Source organism: Neurospora tetraspora, assembly GCF_033439725.1.
Source record: "Neurospora tetraspora strain CBS 560.94 chromosome Unknown B0H65scaffold_9, whole genome shotgun sequence".
NCBI lineage: Eukaryota > Fungi > Ascomycota > Sordariomycetes > Sordariales > Sordariaceae > Neurospora > Neurospora tetraspora.
In genome coordinates, this window is record NW_026944391.1 from 687,390 (window position 1) to 709,671 (window position 22,282).

Consider the following 22,282-nt stretch of genomic DNA (forward strand, 5'->3'; position numbering starts at 1 on the left):
GATTTGTGAAGCTTATTTTTGCCATTGTTTACTATATGATCTTTCGTGACTGTGGTTTCTTTCCTTCTTTCTTTTTTGCTTTCTTGCTTTCTTTGTTTGTTTATTTGTTTGTTTTTTGACTCCCGTTCACCTTCCTTCCTGTAATTCTTATTTCAACTACTTCAGATGCACTACAAAATAAACAGTCTCACTTGAGCGTATAAAAATCATTTGACTCACCTGAAAGACAGAATGATACATTTGTCTTTGCCATTACGTGGTCGACGATTCAACAGTAGAGTAGAAAGCCAAACTCACCAGTAGATATCAACATATACAGATATTCTAAATCATTAAGCATCTATACGACACAACACATGGGATCGGAAGGATATAATCAACTCACCGATGATGGACGATGTCTGTCGACAACCGTCGTTTTAACACATTAACCATCCGATCGGTCGCCCGTTCTATCCAACTTTTTTGTTACGTGCATATTTTTCTACCTGGCCAAAGCCGAAACGAAGGCGGATGAAAAGAGAGACAGAAAAAAAAGGCAATTACAGAAAAAGGACTTTGCTATTGATGATTAGACATGGGAAGTGGTGGTGGTAAACACGTACGAGAGTACTTTCAGACTGCATATATAGCCATCCGGACTTCCCAACGCTTTCAGGCGGAGGTAAACATAACCCTTCCGTAACCCCGACAAATCCTGGCTTGGAGCCAGCTTTGGACGGAGTCAGGCACTTAGTCCTCCTCAATCTCGCCCTCTTCGCTACCCGCACGGACGACAGCGGGTGGCGGCGGCGTCTTCTCCTTCTCTTGCTGTTTTTGAGGCTGTGGCGACTTGACGCCATCACGAGCGGGGCTCGTCGCCTCACCCTTAACGGCGGGAGCGGTGGCGGGAGCGGCAGGAGCACCGGCGGCGGGAGTAGCGGTGGTGCTAGGCTCGGTCTTGACTCTCTTCGCCGGGGGCCTGCCGTCACGGCGGTCGTGGTCGTCCTCTTCGGGGCGCGTGCGGCGGGATGAGCTGGGTCTCTCGTCACCATATGGCAGCTCATCAACATCGCGATCCATTACTCGCCTGCGATAGATTCTCTCCCTGTCCTCGTCGCGACTGCGTCGTTCCCGGTCATAATGGTTGAGCTCGTCGTGGCGAGGGCGGCGGTCGTAATCACGGTCGCGGTCACGTTCACGGTCGCGGTCTCTGTCCCGGTGATCGCGGTCCCTCTCCCGGTCTCTGTCCCTGTCTCTCTCGCGATCACGGTCACGATCACGGTCTCTCTCCCGTTCACGATCACGGTCACGGTAGTCACGACGATCACGATCACGCTCGCGATCGCGATCCCTATCTCTGTCTCGAATAGAGTCATGGTGACCATCTACTGACCTGCGGTCCGAAAGCAGGCTCTCTGCCATGCTGGACTTGCGGAAATTGCGTTCCCGCTCGGCGATGGCCTTGCGGCGGTCTGCCTCGTACGGATCGTGTTCTGGACTGCGGCTGCGAGCGGAGCGTGCACTGCTGCGGTGAGAGCGCTCACCCCTGTCCCGATACGAGTCGCCGCGATCACGACGACGCAGTCGGTCTCTTTCGGCCTCTTCTTCCTTTTCCTTCAAGCGGCGAATATGCTTTTCGAAGGCACCGCGGCGAGCCTCGTCGGAAGTGACGGCCTTGAACTCGTCGCTCTGAGCAATGCGACCCTCTACCTGCTCGTAAGTATCATTGACTGTGATGGGAGGTTCCAACCTCTTGAGGTACGAACGAAGATCGTCCAAGGCACGACGCTGCTGGCGTTCAGAATGCTTGTCGTCATCTGCTGACCGTTTGGCCTTCTTTTCTTGAAGCTGTTTTTCGTTGGTTAGATATTCGTTCCCGCATTTGGTGAATGTAGGTCACTTACACGCTCGAAAATAAGCTCAAGAATATCGCGCTCAATGTTAGCGGTGCGGCGGTCATCTTTCACAATTGCTTCAAACTCTTGGAAAGTTGTCTTGGGAGTGACCTCAAACCGTTTATCCTGTCATCCTTGGTTAGCGGAGATCCGAAAGTAGCCTTTCGTTCAAGTGTACTCACATCAATGACATCCAGGATATCATTCCTGGTGGTTCTCAAGGCACGTTCTTCTTCCTCGACGACGTCCCAGAACAATTCCATGGGGGTAGAGCCGGGCTGGCCGGCCATAGCCAAGTACCTCTCATCGTGTTCGATAAGAGGGTAGATCTTGGACCACTTGGATCCTGCTTTGATCTTACCATCCTTTCTCAACTCGGCAAGAAGAGCGCAGAAATTGTCGCGGTTCTTGCGCTCCTTACGCAGCTTCTTGTTCTTCTCCTCTTGCCTCGAGTCGTTGAAGGTGCGTTCTAAAGCCTTGACGTGGTTTTGGAAGACGGTCAGGATATCATACTTGCTGAGGGACTTGTACTTCTCATCCTGCTGGAACTCTGCAGTGCTCTCAATAGTGCCTTGTGCCTCAGACCACCTAGTGTAGGGCTCAAGGTCAAGTTTGGGGAGAAGCTCAATCAAACCGTCCATAGCACTCTTGCGCAAGGCGATCTGCTGGTCCTTGTGTGTCTTCCTAAGCTCAACACGGTAGTCCTCAAACAGCTGGCGTCGCTCGTTGTCGTCATTGGTGGATCGGAAGATGGTCTCGCCCTCGATCATGGGCCGAGCAGTCTTCCAGCGAGTGTAGTGCTTGATTTCCGGGTGACTCCGTAGCATCGTGGCGAAATCGGCGCGCAGCTTGGTTAGTCTCTCCTTTGCACGCTCCTTGTCCTGAACAATGACATCATGGCAATACTTCTCGAAAGCGGCCCTGCGATCCTTTGGATCCTTGATGGCGCGGAACTGAGGATCCTTGACAACAGCTCGGAGGGTTTGTTCCCAAGTCCAGTCGGGCTGGACGCCACTGCGTTTCAGAAGTTTGACGAAGGCAGCCTCGGCCTCCTCTGGTGTCGCATATTCCGGATCGGCGGTCGCAGGAACGAAAGCTGGAGCTGCATTGTTGTTGCCAAACGTCAACTGGCGTGACTCCCCCAGTGGCTCTCGGTGATCACGGTGGTCGCGGTGGTCGCGGTGGTCACGGTCCCGATCCCGGTCCCGATCCCGATCGCGATAGTCACGATCACGGTCCCGATCACGGTCACGGTCACGATAGTCACGGTCGCGATCGCGGTCGGGGCGGTAATTATCACCTCCATATCCACCTTGATGGCCACCTCCGGGAGCCGAAAAAGGACCGGTAGGAGTACTGTTGAGAAAGATGTTAGTTACTGAATTGCCTGACCGAGTGAATCAAGGACTTACGCAGCGCTGGTCGGTGTCGTAGTTCCGACACCAAGAGCTTGCTTGTAGACTTCAGGCATCTCCCACGAGCTTTGCTTGGTTTCGGTATTGTACCAGTACTTTTTGCCGCCCTCGGCTGTATATTCTTTCCATGGCTGGTTGGCGAGCGCACGCTAGGAGACTGTTAGTTGTTTCCTGCGAAATGTTTCGGCGATGGACTGGGAGCGCCATTAACATACTTCGGCGGGAGTCATCAGGTCCTCCGGCTTGGTCCATTGCGTGACCCTCGTCAGGGAGTTGTAGTAGTACACGCGTCCATCAGGCGTACGGTGTTCTTGCCAGGTCAGGCCTGGCTGCGGGAACGGCCCGCCGGGCAGCGGATTCATCGTGACTGAGTATTACTGAGAAGAGATATTTCTTTCCGTATATGCTGTCGGGGGTCGGGCAGCGATGCGGTCGTGGGGTTGAAGAAACTGAAACTTTCAAGGCTGCGAATTGGAAGAGGACGGGGACCCCAAGAAAATGCGCGACAGGCGAAAGAATGACGGGAAAGTGCACGGGCCATCTCAGCTTCTGTGGGGCCGTGGATGGTCACTCCAGGGTCGCCCCCGGCACTCCAGGCTTTCCAGAAGGCGCCGGCCGGGCCCTTGCCGTTCGTTGTGGACTTGCGGTGTTACTCAACCTCACCAGTCGGTCTCGGTTACCTTAACACCGGCGCCCGATTCAGTCCACCTACGACCCCTGAATGCCTTCACTGTAGTACCTTCCACATCCGATCTATTTGGAGAAGACGATTTATGACGGGATATCTTTAGTACTCCGCGATTGGACCAGCAAACACGACGTTCAAACAAGTGGAAAGGAATTCATCATAACCGGCGTCCACCGTAACTGGCAGTCAGGTACTGGTCTCACATAAAGACCCAGGAGAAGCAGACGACTGAACAGACGACACTCACTCATACCTACATAACAGAATGGCTTATAACATGAATGACGACGACGACACCCACGATGATGGCCGAGCATTTCTGGAACAGTCCTATTTCAGTTACATCATCCCATCCGCTACCAATTTCAAGGCAGACACAACTTCACCACCAAGCTTGCTAGAAGGCATCAGCCAACGAGATGTGCTGTTTTTCGGTATGAGGTTGGCATCACGTACCCGCACTATCCTCTCACTTTACTCATGTCTTGATTGCAGATGAGACCGCTGATGTCTATCTTGTACTCCGTACCCCTCGCCAATATGAGGAGACACTGCGATCCTCGCTATCCCGTATAGTCGTTACATTAGAGGCGCAGATTGTAAACGGACATGGATCCGACCGGGAAGGTCCTCCGGCGGCAGAGATTATCTACACCGGACTCGTTCCAGACACAGCCGATGCCATCATCTTGAGTCCCGGGGAGGAGGAGCAGGAAAAGGAAAAGGCCGAAGAGGATGAGAACAGCATAGCGGATGATGGAAATTCCTACATTTACGCCATCTGGAAGATGCCCGTCTTCGTATCACGACCAAGGATGAGACTACAAGCACCCTCCATCGTCTTCGCAGCAACTGCCGGCTTGAAGCTTCTCGACCCCAGGAAATCCCGAGACATGGTCGACGACGGATACATGCAAAGTTGCGCACCAGCAGGCCTCAACCTTCTCGAGTCCTTCGCCGACGACCCAATGCTAGGCGGTATTCAACCCCGTCTTTCCGCCCTCCGAGTATCCAGAGTGGCTCCCGTTACACAAACGAAACAGCCACTACGTTTGTTCAGGGGCATGCAAAGCCTCAGGCTTCGAGTCTATCCCGTCGTCCACACGCGGGTACGCTTCGCGCGGCCCAACACAAGCCCACCAAGTCCAGCCCTGATCGCCCTTCTCGAGGTGGACTTCACCCCCTTCTTCGACTGCGAAGCCGCGCTGAACAAGATCGACCTAGCCGTGACCGACGGCATGGTCGACGACCTCAACAGCCAAGATCTCATGGCCCTCCCCCTGCACTGCGTCGCCCACGACCACCTCACCTTCCTCTACCGGCTCGCACCGCGCCAGCTCGACTACATCATCAGCAAGCAGCCCTCCCGAGAGCTCGTCATCACGGTCGAGGTGGCCGTCCTCGTCCAGCCCCAAGGCGCCGAGCCCTGCACGCCGAAACTGACCATGTCGTGGACCACGCCCTTGGACTTCACGCTGCCCGTCAACCCGGGCTTCGGCACGCCCATGACGAAGCCGATCGAGCGCCGACACAAGCCCAGCCAGCTTTCCATTTCCGGCGGCGTCGACTCGATGCCGCTCGTCTCGCCCTCGGTCACCCGCCCGGACGCGCTCCCCTCGCTCGAGGCCTCCATCACCCACACGCAGCGCAGCTTCGAGACGCCCGTGCCCGACTTTGGGATAACCGTGACCTTTGTCGGGCCCGACCGGCCCGTGTACGCCGGCGAGGAATTTGCTTGGACCGTGTTCGTTGTCAACCGCACTAAACCAGCCGATTCGACTTCCGGCACTTCCACTTCCACCTCCACCACCACCGCCCACGGCACCACCAACGGCCCCATCGTCACCACCCGCAGCAACAGCATCAGCATCACCAACGCCCTCAGCGGCATCCCCCCCACCATCCTCACCGAGACCCCCTCCACCACCACCACCTCTGGCTCTGGCTCTGGAAACTCCCCCGCCTCCCAGCGCAAACTAGCCCTCTACGCGCTCCCCAAGCGTCGCCGGAACGAAGTCCGCACGCACCGCGCCCTCTCCACCGCCGCGCCCTCCAACAAGCGCGACCCGCTCATCGCCGACGCCGTGCTGGACGACAACGTGGTGCACGCGATGCAGCGCAGCAGCGTGGTGGACAGCACCGAGGTGGTGTGCTTGTCGGCGGACGCGCGCGTGGGGCCCCTAGCGCCGAACGCGTGCGCTGTGGTTGAGTTGCGGTTTTTGGCGCTTAGGGAGGGCGTGTTAGGGATTGAGGCGGTGCGGATTGTGGATTTGGGAAGTCAGGAGCATGTGGATGTGAGGGAGTTGCCTGTTATTGTTGTTAGGGGTGCTGGGAGGAGGGAGGAGGAGGAGGAGGGGGATGATGATGCTAAGGGTGGTGAGGGTGAGGGGGAGGAGGTGTTTGAGGAGGTGTCTGTGGAGTAATATGATGTTTTTTTCATGGGCGATAGGTGGTTAGTATAATTTGAGCTGGTTATGGAGTTGTTGTTGATGTTATGACAGACGAAAAGCTAGTTGAAAGATTGGTAGACCGAATGGTCAAAGTAGATATTAATGATCATTTTGCGATGTTTTGTGATAGTATATGCCGCTGAGCAGTAGGTAACTTCGCAATACCTCTTAACATGAAAAAATCAGTTTGGATCATCCATCTTCTGCGTTATTACTGAACCGGTCATGATGAATAACTCACACAAGAGAATAACAACGCACGGCCACAAGTCAGTAACTTCACCGACTGTATCTAAAGAATTGAAGCAGTCAAAACCATATATTTGCTCTACAAAAATCCAACATGGGTATTCCCAAACTGTACTACCCTACTCAAATTCTTTTTTTACCATCCATCGCCCAATCTAATAAGTACTAACAAGCTCCATCTTAACCCCCCTCTTCCCCGTAGTCTCATCCTTCTGATCCGTCACCCTCACCTTAACCTTCTGGAACAACTCCACCTTAACCTCCCTGCTTCCCGACGTCGTCAGCGTGTACGTCTCAGCATCATACGTCGCCGCCGGCTCCGGCTCCGCCAGGTCACGCAGGCGGATCAAGCTCTCGATGCCGAACTTGGGCACGAGCACGACAAAGCCATTGCTGAAAATCTTCATGACGAAGCCGTCCTCCTCCGTCGCCTTGCCGCGCAGGGCCTGGCCGACGTAGTAAGCAATGCTGGCGCGGCCGGCCAGCTGGGCGTTGCGGTGGCGCACGTTGATGTTCTTGCACACGGCCTCGAGGCGGCCGCGGGAGCGGACAGCCGGGTGGACGGCCTCGTACTCGATGGCGGCGGCGAGCTGGCGATGGGCAACCAGATCGGCGTAGCGGCGGATGGGCGACGTGAAGTGCGTGTAGATCTCCGAGGCCAAGCCGTAGTGGCGGAACTCCGGGTAGGATTGGGTTCCGGAGCAAAAGTACTCGGCCGACATCATGCAGCGCGTGGCCATGATGCGGATGAGGGTGTTGAAGAAGGGCTCCTTGGGGTCGACGCACTGGTCGAGGCTGTCGGCGAGGGCGCGCGAGGACTCGACGCTCAGGTCGAGACCCTTCTTGACGCGCAGCTGGTTGGCGAGCTCGTCAAAGTTGGTCTTGGGCGGGGCCGCGTGGCGACGCAGGATGGCGGTTTGCGGGAAGGCCTCGTAGATCTTGGCGGCGACGCTGGTGTTGGCGAGAAGCATGAACTCTTCGACGAGAGACATGGTGGCAAGGTGCTCCTTGGTCTTGACGTCGATGGGATCCGAAGTCTCGGACTCCATGTGGATCTTGATCTCGGGGGAGGAGAGACTGAGGGCGCCGGCGTCCAACCTCTTCTGCTTCAGCTTCTTGGAAAGCTCAAGTAGTGTCCGGATGCTGTTTGTGAGCTCGTCTTGTTGCGAAGCATCGTCGATACGCAGCTGTGCTTGTTCGTAGCTGAAGGCCTCACGAGACTTGATGACCGACTTGGTGAACCTCGAGCCGACAATGTCGGCGTTGGAGTTCATCTCCCAGATAACAGAGAAAGCATAACGCTCGACGTAAGGCTTGAGCGAACATAGATCAGTACCCAACAGCATGGGCAACATGTCAATACGCTTATCAACCAGATAGACCGTTGTGCCACGGATGCTCGCTTCGGTATCCATAGCATTGTTGGGCTTCACGAAGTGAGACACATCAGCAATGTGCACACCAACCTCAAAGTTGCCGTTGGGAAGAGCGCGAGCGTGGAGCGCATCGTCAATATCCTGGCAGCCGATAGGATCGATACTGCAGATAAGAAGGTCCCGAAGGTCTTGTCTGTCTCTCCATCCCGGGTCGTCCATACTTGCGGGCACCTTCCAGTCGTGACCCTCCTTGGGGAGACAGTCAAGGACAGTCTTGGGGAAGGGCCTATACTGCACATCGTACTCAAGCAACAAAGCCTCGGTCTCGGCAGCCTTCGTCTCGAGCTCACCAAGGGACCGGACAAAGTGACCGGTCGGGTGGCGAGATGTCCTGTCCCAAGCATCGATTGTGACGAGAATCCTCTTTCCTAGGAGCTCGGCGACCTGCCTGGTGCGCAGGCGGATCTTGGGAATCTTCTTGTCCATCGGGATAACAAAGACGCTGTCTTGCTTCCGTCCTTGGGCTGCCGATGAGCTGACTGAAGACTGGTCGATATGGCCAACATATTGACGCCAGTTCCGCTTGATTATACCAACAACCTTTGCGGTTGGCAGAGCATGGCCTTCGGTGGTCTTGGCTAACGTCCTCTTGGCCTCTTCCTGTAGTGCTTTGCGTTCCTTTTCTGAGATCAGGTCAGATCCCTCTTCCGTTGGGTTCTCGTTCTTTGTGACAGCCTCCTCCTCAATGACCTGGGTTGAGGGCTCCTTCCACTGGTCCTTTGGCAGAACCTCGACCACAACCAAGTCACCATCAACGGCACGGTTGATGTTTTCTCTGCCCAGTATTAGTAGCGCCTTGGGGAACGCAGGAACTCTGGTGGAGCCTTCCAGGTAGTTGTAAGGCGAGACGTTGAAGATGCCCTGGTGAAGCAACCCATTCTTGACGCCCGTGTTCATCTTGGACAGCGTATAGTATTCGGGGTAAAGGAACTGTCCGGGTTTCTTCTCGATAAGAGCATCGCGCTCCTCCAGTTCTGGAATCATGTCCAGAAGCTGCTCGCCATCCTTGAGCTGTCTGACATAGTCGGCCAACGAGTAGGCCGGGATGTCGTCCTCCTTGGCCTTCCGCAGGTTGTCCCGATCATTACTCAGCATAACCACGGCGGGTGCCTTCTTGGATGTCTTGGAAAGATGTTCGTTGTACCATTTGACGGCTTTGCGCACGGCGCGGTCGTTGCGGTCGTTGACGGACTCGCCCTCTTCGCGGGTGACGTAGGTCTCGAGGCGGAACTCGTTAAAGAAGACGTAGAATCGCTTGTCTTCGCTCTTGGTCAAGCTGACGAGTCGGTTGTACAGCGGCAGCGAGCGGGCTCGGACTTCTTCGAGAACCACTTGTAGGACGATGACATCGTAGAAGGCGGAGCTCTGCTCGAAGAGGTCCATGGCGCTGAGGAAGGCATTGGTGTCGGGGACGATGTAATGGCCTTGTGTGAAAACGCTGGTGCCGGCGGGCTTCTCTGAGAGTACGAAGGGAATCGGCCGGTTGGCGGCATCTTTGGGCGCGATCTTGAGGCAGGCATTGCAGAGCCTGGACGAGCAGGGGATATCTTGACGCAGGTAGACCTCGCGCACAATCTTCTGCACCTTGCCACTCTTTGTCGAGCGCACGTAGACCTTGCTCGAAATGTTCTGGGCGAGCGGGTCGGACTCGAAGGATCGCTTTAAGCTCGCCATCGTTGCCGTCGGGGTTGAAGGCGGCCGGGTGGTTCTGCAAGCGGGCGATGTTTGTTGATTTGGGGATGGAATTTTTGGTGATGGCTGCCACTGCCGCATGGACGATTGAGGTCGTTTATTGAAGGACTTAGGTAATGGTGGGGGCGCTTGTCCAGCTAATCAGCGGCTGGTCCGCGCTTGACTTATAGCGCCTTCGTAGCCGCTCCACTACCTATCCAAGTTACACACCAAGACGTCCGCATTACATACCAAAAATACAGGCGACACGTGCACTCCCCGACAAGTGACAACGGACACTCCCGTTCGTCACTCTCGTCGCCATCCCATTACCGTCAATCATTTCATCTCCGTGGCCGGCCACCGGCCCACTCACACACACCTCACCTCCATATACTACAGCGTACATACCGCACGTACATAGCGGCCCCCAGCAAGCACGCACCCGTGAGTGTCAGCGAAACGTGGAAACATGGGGGATGGGCCCCCAAAACCTAGGAATGGCTTATACCGCTAGAGACATATGTTGCACATAATTTATTGGGTCTTTTGTGTGGATGTGGTAAACTCATTCTCTTGGCTTTATCAGATCTGATCTCATCTGATCTGGCTGTAATCCGTTATGCTTGATATCGGGCAACCCATCAACGATAGGATGAGGAAAGTTTGATCCCAGCCTTGAACTGTGCATTCGTGGACCTACTTACTAACCACCTATGTTAAAGAAGTCTTCTCAGGTTCAGTGATCATATGTAGTGGGAGAGGATTTAAGTTGACTTCCTCTTGCCATTCCGCCCTTCTGTCCACCGGTTGTCTCCTCGGTCTTAAATGATAATATTCTGGTCGCATCATAGTGTCCAATATCAAGGAGCAGCATACCATCAGTCTCATAGAGCCGTTATCGAGCTCCTCATCCGTCCATCCACAAGACCTGCTGAGCCGGTCATGCATGCCCCCATCATGTTACACATCTTATATGCAGTAGAACTCCGAACAACTGCCAATATCATCTGCACGAGCTCCCGCTTCCCGGAACTCGCTCGCTTCCAGGAAGACTTGAGACATGGGCTTGGGGCATTTTGAGATGCCAGGATGTGATGAGGATGTTGGTGGGCGTGGTACGTAGTAGAGATTTAGAGCTATGTGCACCACAACGTGCTACACTTGTCTCGTCTATTACTGTGTAGGCATGTGCGGCAAGCAGGGAGGGGTTGTTAGATGGAGGGGGGGACGGAAGGGGGTCGCTAGGTCGGTCAAGTCGGGTGTAACCCATTTCCAACATCCTTTTGAGACCGAACCACACTGGTGGACTGGCAGGTAGTCTGTGCTTCGTGGTACCGCAGGCTTCACGATATCCCTCTGATTCTTGCATTCCACACATGGGAAGAGTAATGGGAGGCTTGTCTGGTCTGAGACATCTCGATGCAAGAGGCGTAAGCTTCCAAGATTTTCTTGGCTTGTCGATTCGTTCGTCGTTTTTTTCGGTTTGGGAGACTGCTAGTTAGTATTCGTTATTATAGCATTCGCTCTGTAGAGTATAGCCAAGGTCCCTCTGATTTGGCCAGGACGGTCGGAGAAAAAGATACAGTAGGGGAAACGATGTTCTTGCCCGCCAAGCGAACGATGAGCTTGCTTCTTTGCTTTGGAAAGCGCCAAAAATAGCAAAGACGAGATCATGATAGGATATGATGCCGACAGAAGCTTAACATCATGGAAATGTACGATACACATGGACGCTTCAGCACCATCAGACGGCCATCTCGGCCCAGATCTGCTCAACTCCACCTTGCTTTTTGAGGATATCGCGGCAACCGAAACTAACAGTTCACGGTACCTGTCTGGAAGATGGGGGTAGCTATAAGAAATGACTGGGGGAAGAGGCGAGCAAGGATTGATTTTCCAGAAGAAGTGCGGGAGAGCAAAAGAAACGAAGAGTCAAAGTTAGGTCCATTGTGCCGTGCGGTGCCGTTCCAATGATTGCTTTCCGATGTTGGTCGACGAGCCACTGGATCAGCGAGGGATGTTGTGACATGCAGCCAAAATATGCACATGAGTTGCATATGTAGTGTAGAGGCGCCATCATGAGAAGAGGGTGCAGGCCTATAACCGCTAAATGCTAGGGTCCCGGAAGTTATCGAATAGTGCTTCCAAATCCAGGTGGGCTGCTCCTGGACACCATAAGATGGCTAATGTATGCCTTCGGATACCAGACTCGAGTTTCTGTTATGTGGCTTGATATTCCAGGGAAACTTTCGGGTATCAAGTTGTCTGGTGCTCCAAGGTCCTTCAAGATAAGTTATTTGGCCGTTGAAAGTAGGCGATGGCATCTCAGACAGACTGTTGCTAAGCCCTGACGAGTAGCGTATTTAGTGAGGATGGAAGGGGAATGAATCTCATGAACAGGGCAACGTTACCAACCCTTCTCGCTTACCGTCGTATTCCCTCGCATGCAGAGCTTCCGCTCACACCTTTCTGTATGACATTGGCATCTGCTTTATTCTGGGGATATGGCAGATTTGGGCGCTGATGCTGACATCCACCCAAAGTTGTTGGTTTCTTTCCGGAGATGAGATATTTGGCATCGGCCTCTGTATCAAGCTCTTGGATGACCTAGCTACCGCATGTCAGAATGAGGATATCTGGATGAAGTCCGAGTAGCCACGCGGGCCACGCGGGACAAAGGGAACCCGGAGGTCCCACTCAGACACTCGCTCACAAGGGACGTCCACTTCAAGGTTCCGAAGGTTGGAGTCCGCATGGAGAGCTGGGGTTGATAACCCCGGCTGCCACGCCGTGGTGGTGGAGGTCAACTGAACTCATGGGGTTCGTGATTTGCAGGTTGCAGTCTTGCGTCAGCTGCTTGCCCCTGTTGCAGACAACATGCCAATCAGCATCTGCGCGCAAGTGATGCCAAGTCCAACTGCAGCTAATCGCTTCCACCCCTGCCGCTCCACATGCAATGAATGCATCACCACACCACCTGGCTCCCTGGCTCCACGGTTCCCTGGCTTCGACCATCTGCTCGGCCCCTCACCTCCATCACAAAACCACCCCTCCATGAGGCCTCGCGCCGCTTCTCCCACACCATCTCTCTCTCTCAATCTTCCGCCCTGGGCTCTAGACCGTTTCGAAATGAGATGGGAATTCTCCAGGGTTCATGGAACGTTATTCATCGGATCGCACATCATTGTGATGAATATTTGATATGCAGGTCGACCGGCGAATTCTAGTTTTCATATGCTCCGTGAACAAGGAAAAGCCGACTTAGCAGACAAAAACGGGGCAGATGACCAGAATAGTTGTGCTGCCGTTACGTTGAGTTCTGACTTGCCTTGCAGGAATGAGTCAACCTTTTCAGGTTTTTCCTCCGGATGGAGCGATATCGTGCCTAGGCAGCCAGGCAGCCGACCCTTGTGATGTGAAACATATCGGCAGCTCATCAATCCCCTACTTTCTCCAAGGCTGCGGTTGCCCTTCATGCGAGGGTATGTCCGACAAGGCTCAACCTCGCGGGGCTGCAACCTTCAACAGGTGCTCTGAAGGCTCATGGTATGCCTGCCGACTGGAGGCTTTGACCCCGGTTCTTCGTCCGTCCTCTTGGATCAACTTGGGTCCTGTATCTGTCAATCTTTCCAGCCGTATATATGAGTCTCATCGTGATCATGTCCATCTTGAGCTGAACACCTGGCATATGCTGGAAGTAGCAGGCTGCCTTGACTGACACTCGCTCAAATATTCGCATCCGCCAAGGTGACTTGGCGAGTATCCAGAGATCTGTGAAACCATGTAAGTCGCGCACCAATGCACGGCAAGTCACTTGGACGTGTGTTTTTAGCGGGACCCGGATCCAAACCGAGATAACTAGAGACCGGGGAGGGACAGCCAAAAAATGCACGGAGACTAAAAGGCGCACCTTTTAAACTCGGCTGCAGCGTGTAAGCAATGGAAAGGTGATGATTGTGTAACCATCGACAGTATCCACCACGCGAAGCGTGTCATGAAGCCTCTTTGCGATACTCTGACCCATTTACCGGTTTAATATCCCGAGTTGATGAAAGAGTGATGAGACGTTGAAGTCCAGTACGTTGCCCGTTGGTTCTTATTCGGGTTGTTGTAGTTGTAATGAGAAATGCGGGTATATGACCTTATCTGGTCGGCTCTCGTTTCGAACGGCTTTACGGGACGACTCCCACTCGGTTCGGTTCAAATTCCTCCATGCTTGCGTAGAAATCATGGGTTACGGTTCTAGTCGGACTTTTGTTGCTCGCTCGCTTGGAGTGAGCACCAAATACCCGCTTTCGAACCATCCGGCAATCATACCCATTCGGGATTGCTGAATGTTAGGTTGTCTGACGCGCAGGACGCTGTGCTAAAGCTTGACTTGACCAATGGCAACGCGTAGTTTACTCGCCATCAGCTACGGACTGGGTTGGTCAGCTCCTCAATCGCCGGTAAAGTAGAACGATCGCCGTAACTTGCCTGTTCGTGTTCAGCGAGACGTAAAAAGACACCGTCGTCTGTCGAGTTCGTATCTGATGATTTTGCCCCAGCGACTAAAAGAGGAGAAGGAGAGGCAAAGGAGGTCGGCAGTGCATTCAACAATCAGAGACATTGAACTCGAAGTCAAAGTGGAAGGCACAGCCAACTGCCAAGATTGTTAGAAAAAGACATGCCCCCACTGCGCTAATCAGATTGGCTGCACACCCAGAAAAGTGGGAGAGTCTACCCAGCTACGGATTCCGGTAACCACTTGTGTGTCGCAATCTGCACGTCGACAAGGCTGGAGGGGTGTGCAGATTAGAGTTTGACGCCTGGGTGCTGGTCTATAAAGCTGAAACTTCATACATACCTAACCGTAACGTTCTGTACCGCAAAGACTCGGGCTATCCGTTTTTAGGTTCCAGGGCCTAACTGACAGAATCTATGTATTAGGTGCCTTAGGGTTTGGGTTTTGGAAGAGATTCGAGCAGTCTGCAATGCTAGAGGTGCCTCAAGTGTACTGATTATGCCTGATTTCCAGGGAACCTAAAAACGGATGGCCCGAGTCTTTGCGGTACGTCGAGGTGAGAGCGAGCAATGATAGGTACCTAGAGGTAACTGGCATCTCTTGCCTATGCCACCTACATCCATGTGTCTGAGACACGAACCGGCCGGTATTACCAAGGGTGACAATTTTCCCGAGATGCGATTTGGGCGTGGTTGATCAAATGTATACATGCGCTGCATCCAAATGGTCAAAAGTATCAACATCTGGTAATGGTATTTTCAACGTGCTATGTTGAAGAGAACGTGTGGAGAGTGTTGGTTAATAGAGTGGAGATTAACGTGGGTTTCTGATAGGTTGATTGCAGCAGATTACACACAACTTCACTTCAATCATTCCCTCAAAATTTCTCCTAACATGCACCAAAAAGATCAAAAGGCTATACATACTCCTACGTACGGACAAACTCGAGATCATCGAATTCTTGATGCTTTTTCTGCCATGGCTCACATTCTCAGCAATCGAATGCCGTGCGACTCAATATTTGGCTCCGCTGTGAAGCTATTGAGCGGGATTTTCACAACGGCAGATACCTGGCAGGTAAGCATCACTCTTGTTCTTGTGACTATATGAGGTAGCAATGTCCATGCTCCCTGGCAAATGCTTTTGCTGCACATGGTACATCTACATCAAAGATTGGGATCGCAGCTGTCTTTTCCCTCCTTACAACTATCCTGAACTCCATTCATATACTTGCATCTTACCAGATACACTCGATGATGGTCTTCTTGTACTCTGTATTGTTCGGGTCGCTGGTAGCTTTCTAGTCTACATAGCAGATCCTGCATTCCAGAACTTCAGATACAACTACTCACATTTTGTTTGACGTAACCTACGTCTAAAGCTCTGAGCGTCTTTTTAACATAGGTACCTTACCTCATGTCTCTTCTCAACAGATGCGGCCGCCCCCCTTGTATTGGCTAGAGCGCTTCGTCATTGCGAGCGGGGAGGGGTTCCAGGCCAGGGTAGGATTCATATCATGTCCTGTGATATTATTCACGATGCAGCTAACGGCGTGACGCTTCACTCCCTGTATTCTTGCGGACAATTTTGCGGCCCATATTCGGCATACTCTCCTTCGTTCTCCGATAGTTCCATGGATGGAAATAGAGTGTCAGAGAACTAGAAAACGATTTCAAGTTGCAGTTGAACACACATCTTCTGCGGGTATTAGGGCTATGATATGTCATCTTTCACAGGTCGCATAGGCCTAGTCAGGATGCAGCAAGGGAAAGGTGCAGTATGTACCTTGAAGCTTAGAGGTAGGCAATTCCGCCGCTTCCTTGCAGCTGAACACTTAGAGGTGGTTTGGGCTTTTGCATCATTCGACAATTTTGCCGAGAAAGCTCTTGATCTCACAGGTTTGACGTCCACACTAACAGCATACCCAGCTCCCGTCCCAGGAGGTCGTTCCGCACCCTCCTATTCCATGTGAAGGTTGCACAGTCACCCTGCCGTTATACTCGATAGCGGCCACAAGGAGCACGGGAGCGACGCCAGTCCATTCGTACTTGGCACAAGCAGTTGACGCCGCTCTTGGATGTCTGTCGGACAGACATCGACTTGTTCGCCGTCGATATCACCTCGCCTAAAGTCATAATGAGACCCTGTAGGTAGGCTCTGGTAGGGCACACATCTGTATATTCAGATTGTAACAGTGCAATGTATGCTACCAAGGAAAGCATAAGCACCTCGAGTCGGACCAAGACAATGGCAGCAAGGGTGCTGGAGCCAACCGAGCTTGACAATCCTGGACAAAACACGGCCGGGCTGATGGACCATGCTGCTGCTGCTGGTGCTGTCACTTGAAACCGTACAGATCTATTCATCACCCATGAAACCCCAGCTTTCTCCAGACTGCTAGAACTGCTTCCCGCCCATCCTCACCATCATCAAGCCGTCCATCCTCGCCCATTGACGCGGCACTGGTATTTGATCCACCACACCACACCTCGGCGCCCCGAACCACCCTCCTCCAGCACTTGGACCCTTTTCAGCGGGCGCTGCAACCGCTACCACGTCGAAATTAGCTTAGTCTGTTAAACGCTATTCAACTTGTCTTTGTCCCGCCACGCGCCCGCCCGTTCATTCGGTTCAACCGCCACAGCCAACAGCAAGATGAGATTCGCGGGCATATGACTTGGTACCCCATTACCAAGCAGGCCGAGTTCTATCTGATCTCACCTTGCCCGCCTTGGTACGACATCATCCAGGCAGCTTCTCGGAGCTTTACTGGATGCTCCTACGTATCACATCGCGGCGTTGCCTTGTCATGAGTGGCCTGGCGACTGCTATGTACACGCCCCCTCCCTTGCATCCCCATGTTCGCACTCTCTCCACTTCTGTGACAGGGGGGAGCCTGGAACATGGGCTGCAACTGCCTGCAGAAGGCGGTCCACATGCCAAGGCCCCACCTTGTAAACTACGCCTGCACTTGCCTGATGGGACCCAAATCCTAGTGCGCTTGCGCATTTCATTCTGCTTCGCGAGCAATGATCATGGAAGGAACATGGCGACCGCACTTGGAAACATGGAACTAGAAAAGCTGATATCAACATGTTTGAAGCCAAGGCCTGGATCACGCTCTCGTGCCTCTTTTTTTTTTGGAATGACACCCTTGGGGAACTAGCATACGTAGTTGTAGTTTATCGCATCAAGATCACTCCGTGTGAGCATGGAAGTGAAGTTACAAGTTCAAGTTCTCTGAAAAAGCGATAGAGACACCCGACGGCGCGCCCGGCGGGACCCGGGAACATGAGATTCCAACTAAGCTGACTGAGCGAACCGAACTCGACCGGACTTACGTACATGTTTTCCCCCGACCTTTTTTTATCCTCTTGCCTCTTGTTCCCTTTCGTTCATTCGACCAGGCGAACGAACCCCATACCTATCATCATATCTGGAGCCTGTCCCCCCAACAAGTCAAACCAACCAACCATTTCACACGTCCGGCTACCTACCTGACTCTTGTGCGTCTTTCAGTTTGCAAATCCCATATGCACAACCTAACTTTCTTTCTGCATCACCCAGCGCGCGTGCATTCCAGATCCAAACCAAAGCTTTAGACTCGGCTGTGACCCTTGGTCCCTCCCTTGGTCCCTCCCCCCCCCTCCTCCAGTGCGCGAGTGCTTCCACCCCTCGGCCCCAACCCAACTATATCAAGACACGTCGTTTCGCAGACCCGTTGACGTGGTTGACGTCGCCTGCCCTGCACTCATGTACGCAGCACAGCCAAACGGCGTTGATAGTGCAACGATCAATCCCGCTGCGCTCAACACAGGTATGCCACCATCACTTTTCTTTGCCTGCCCTGGGGTCTTGGAATATTTCCCGAACAGTTACCCCGTGTCGCTCCGTGTCGCTGGTCCCTTGCGTGTGCGCGCCTGCCCCCTGCGACCGGGACTGCGTGATGGGTGCCACGGTGCTTTGCGCTTGCGTCTGCGTGAGCGGTGCGTGTGCGTGAACCATGACGACGGTGTTGGTGCCGGACGAGGCCCGGGCAAGGGTGGATCCAGTCCAATATCAACCCGACTTCAATGCCGACTCTTGGACGGAATCCGGACGGGACATTCACGGGAGCGATATTCTCTCATCATTCCATTCTCCTCGATTTCTCGACGGGATGGCATCGATGCGGTTACAGGTTACAGGTGCTTGCGGGCCTAGAGATGCGCTGCCTTCCTTGGCCTGGGCCGCCTGGCTGGGTCTGCGACAATGATCAAGTCATTGCCCCGCAACCCGCCCGCTCGGCATCCACCAACACCCCCTCCCCGCTCCCCCAGCGCCAGGGCATGGGCGCCCGCGCAACGCAACTCGGACCTCCACCGCGCCGCTGGGATTCGCGGACTGCTCGCGTCTGGGCACTTCATCCCCGTCGCGTCGATAACTTTGCAATCTCGTTTTCTCTTCTTTCATCTTATCCTTGCATGTGAAATACTGATGTGCGTGTCCGACCAGACTTGAACGAGCCACCACGGAATCTCAAACGGGAACGTTCTCCCGACGATTATCAGCAATACTCAGGACCGCCTGGTGATGACGGTATGTTGTGCTTACCATCCTGATCCTGTGTACCTGTCTCGTCTGCAACTCGGTGGTTACATGTTTGGTCGTGCTACGAGGGGCTGCCGTTGAACACGCTGACAACGTTTTGTGAACAGGTGGTGATAAGCAGCCTAGAAAGCGAGGAAGACCGATGAAGTCCAGACCATCTGTTGGGGGTGTCCCCGAGCCCGTTGGCCAGGGCCCCGTTGCGCCGTCTATCCAACAGACACTTCCGCCACAGACACCACAGAGTATAAGTGCTCCTCTCCCTCTCCCGACACAAACACCCACGTATGCCCCCGCGCCTGCGCCCGCCCCCGCAGCCACGCCTCTCCAGGCCTCGCCTCCCAAGACGACCCCAACCAAGACGACCCTGAAAGCCCTGCCGACCGTTCGCGACCACACAACCGACCAGCTTGGCCCTGGCGGAGATGAATACTTGCCAAGGGAGATTGACGAGGCCGGCGAAAAGAAGGTTATGCCAAATGGGCAGCTTACCGGAAATCGTGACTACAGATGCCGAACCTTCTTGGTACCCAACCGAGGTGACAAGCTTTTCATGTTGGCCACCGAATGTGCCCGAGTTCTCGGCTACCGCGACTCATACTTGCTCTTCAACAAGAACAGGTCACTGTACAAGATTATAGCGAATCAGGAAGAAAAGGACGACCTTGTGAACCAGGAGATCTTGCCTTTCTCGTACAGGTCACGCCAGATTGCCATCGTCACGGCCCGCAGCATGTTCCGTCAGTTTGGTAGCAGGGTTATTACCGACGGCCGCCGCGTCAGGGACGATTACTGGGAAACAAAGGCACGGAAACAAGGCTTCACCGAGGCTGATCTGGCCGGAGAGAAAAGACCTGGGGGAACCAAGGCCCGGGAAGCAGCCGCTGAGGCCAACCAGAACTCCATGCTCGGAGGACCTCACGGGGAGATCATCTACAACACGAACCCAGGCCCGTATGGCGCCCCTCAGCCCCTCGTACAACCAGGTATGATTAGACCGCCGCCAGCAACCTCGACCAGAATGCCCGTAATAACACTAGGACCAGATTACAATGATACCAGGAGCCGGGACTACTCGACTATTCTCAAGACTGGCCCGCGACAGGAGATTACTGGTCCGCCGTACCAGGATCGGACCCAGACTACACCCCTGTCCGAATTGCACGCGCAAGCTCACCATGCAGCCGAGTTCAACCGGGCCGTTAACCAGCAACGCGAGATGCGTGGTGAATATCTCCAAAACCTGTGGCGGAGGCCTCACGATCAAGCCACTGCCACGAACCTGAGCCAGCCGGTCGGTTCTGAAGCGTCTGCTGTTCCTACCAGCCGGCCAGCCGCATCATCTCATGCCCCTAGTTCTGGATTACAGCAACCTGCCATCGTGCCAAACCAGAGCCCTCAAATGATGATGACGGCCGCACCGTACTCGCAGCCCATTCACGCACAGGCTTCGGCCAGTCAAGGTACAATGAGAGGTATGGCTCCAGCTCCAGCTCCAGCTCAGAACAGCTCGAAGCCAACAAACTCTTCGTCAGCTCCTAGCGGAAGCATGCCACAACCCGGCCATAGCTACGGTTATACAAACTCACAGATGTGGCCCCCGACGCCCCAAACGCCGCAGCACAGCTACTCAGCCTACACTGCCCAGCCCCAACAGCCCCATTCTCAGCAATCCCCTGCTCCTCAGTTGCGACACTCGGGTTCGGGAAGCCAGGTTCAGCCAAATAACATGTCTTACTCGACTATGCCCAGCATGAACCAAGGCTATGGTGCTCCCTCACAGGGCATGTACTCTGCTGACCAAACTCCGCGCCAATACATGCACCAGAGCGCGCCGTCCCCGGCCGTTTCGCAGCCATGGACCCAGCAACAACAGACTCCTGCTGCGTGGTGGACCAACCAACCACAGTAGACGAAGATGACGCTTTGTTCGGTGCGCGTTTGGTTCGGTGTGGCCAGACATGTTGATACGACGCCATTCTTGACACTCCTGTCTCATCCCAGGAGGGGAAAACGATTGCTGAAAATACACGCCTTCCGCCCGGTCATCCTTCTTCAATTTCCGAGTTTCAAACGTTTCAGAGATACCCCAGTATTCGAATTATTGGAGAGGCGAGCGTGCCTTTTATTGGGCGGGCGTGCAATGGGTTTGCAGCATTCGGTTTTCCGGTATCGGATTATAGAGGAGTACATGGTGGGTGGAGGGCTGGTACCATGTTTGTCAGTTTTCTCTTTTTTTTTCTTTTTCCGGATGATACCTCTTTTGTTGGCGTGCTTGCTCAGCTGGCTCTCCGGGTCCTTACTCTCTTTCTCCCCAACTCGCGAAGGTGCTCAACGGCTGTACACATGAGCTTATTGCCGAGTCGGAAACTCGGTCGTTTGGCAATCTTGTGGACATTATGGCTTTTGGTTATACGATTCCCGGCGATTTCGTATGCTTGGGTTGCTAGGCGGTGGTTCTCAGCACTGCAGTGCTTGGTTCGAGGAGATAGGAGGAAGGAATGGTTTCTTGGTCACATACGAGTGTTATACCCAGTTTTCGCGGTGGCAGAATGTATTTCTTTGCGCTTGGATCTGTCTTTGGCTCTCCTTCTCAGGCTTTTTATGACCCCCCCCCCCCCTTCCTTTTATTTGCTTTCCCGATACGAAGTCTCCTTGGTTTTGTTCGGTCAGCAAGGAATTGTGTGGATTTCGCACCAAGTAGCGGTTTAGGGTACGCTCATCTCAAATTGGATTATCCTTTATCTGGCGACGCTTCAGTTTCCGTCTTCCGTCACTTCCATGTTCTCGCGTCCTCATGTTGTGTTTGGTTATCGATGTACTGGTCTTCTTCAGCCCTTGTTTAGCTCTTACCTCTTCATATCTTTCAACCTGGTGCAGATGTATACTTGTTTTGTGGGAAATATCAACAGATACACCACTTTTCTTAGGAGGTCATCAAGCTAGCTATATCATGTTTCATCTTGGGCACTTTAGCTCGTTTACTTACCTTCGCTTCTGGCACCCATCCTCACAGGATGAGGGGGGGTAGCCGCCTCAATGGCTGTATGTTCTCCCTATGATTTATCCCTGTTTCCGCCCCCGAGTGTGCTATCCGATATCTGGCCGTGAACTGCTTCGAACATGTCAGGTAGTTGAGTATGTTTGAATCACTAGACCGGCTGGGCTCAATGAGCAAGTAACACTCAGTGGAAATTGGACCATCGCTTTATTCCCATTACATCTATCGAGTACACAAGAGCCGTCCACGATGTTTGCAGGCTAACAGTTCGTGAATCAATCGGTTGTTTACTGTCACTGAAAACTGGTATCTGTAATCCTGGCCGATCAGTCACTCCAAGTTAATATCGCCACATTTGCTATACTACTGTTCAGCGGGCATATACTTTTACAAAACATCGC

General features: G+C 53.6%; 5 protein-coding genes across 5 annotated transcripts; 3 read left to right on the plus strand and 2 right to left on the minus strand.

The window, feature by feature from the left end:
* Window positions 1-732: 732 nt before the first annotated feature.
* B0H65DRAFT_436550 (uncharacterized protein) lies at window positions 733-3,654 on the minus strand (the record flags this gene model as incomplete). The annotated part of the gene is made up of 5 exons (XM_062825249.1): window positions 733-1,830; window positions 1,887-2,003; window positions 2,060-3,233; window positions 3,290-3,441; window positions 3,508-3,654. 5 exons carry the CDS (start codon window positions 3,652-3,654, stop codon window positions 733-735), a joined length of 2,688 nt encoding a protein of 895 aa, XP_062677014.1.
* A 285-nt stretch (window positions 3,655-3,939) lies between these two features.
* Window positions 3,940-6,403, plus strand: B0H65DRAFT_503143 (TRAPP trafficking subunit Trs65-domain-containing protein; the record flags this gene model as incomplete). Its single annotated transcript, XM_062827866.1, has 3 exons — window positions 3,940-4,170; window positions 4,245-4,414; window positions 4,476-6,403. Exons 2-3 carry the CDS (start codon window positions 4,246-4,248, stop codon window positions 6,401-6,403), a joined length of 2,097 nt encoding a protein of 698 aa, XP_062677015.1. The 5' UTR covers window positions 3,940-4,170; window position 4,245.
* Window positions 6,404-6,712: 309 nt separating this feature from the next.
* On the minus strand, window positions 6,713-9,937 carry B0H65DRAFT_480104 (uncharacterized protein). The gene has a single exon (XM_062827559.1). It carries the CDS (start codon window positions 9,886-9,888, stop codon window positions 6,835-6,837), a length of 3,054 nt encoding a protein of 1,017 aa, XP_062677016.1. The 5' UTR covers window positions 9,889-9,937; the 3' UTR covers window positions 6,713-6,834.
* Window positions 9,938-18,046: 8,109 nt separating this feature from the next.
* Window positions 18,047-20,792, plus strand: B0H65DRAFT_436154 (chromatin remodelling complex Rsc7/Swp82 subunit-domain-containing protein; the record flags this gene model as incomplete). Its single annotated transcript, XM_062825227.1, has 3 exons — window positions 18,047-18,110; window positions 18,854-18,871; window positions 18,991-20,792. 3 exons carry the CDS (start codon window positions 18,047-18,049, stop codon window positions 20,790-20,792), a joined length of 1,884 nt encoding a protein of 627 aa, XP_062677017.1.
* Window positions 20,793-21,439: 647 nt separating this feature from the next.
* Window positions 21,440-22,282, plus strand: B0H65DRAFT_480118 (uncharacterized protein). The gene has a single exon (XM_062827560.1). It carries the CDS (start codon window positions 21,678-21,680, stop codon window positions 21,909-21,911), a length of 234 nt encoding a protein of 77 aa, XP_062677018.1. The 5' UTR covers window positions 21,440-21,677; the 3' UTR covers window positions 21,912-22,282.

What these genes read in the sequence shown, in the direction of transcription:
- B0H65DRAFT_480104 (XM_062827559.1), bottom strand. Translation starts at nt 9,888, where the DNA reads ATGCGGCAGTGGCAGCCATCACCAAAAATTCCATCCCCAAATCAACAA.
- B0H65DRAFT_480118 (XM_062827560.1), top strand. Translation starts at nt 21,678, where the DNA reads ATGTTGTGTTTGGTTATCGATGTACTGGTCTTCTTCAGCCCTTGTTTA.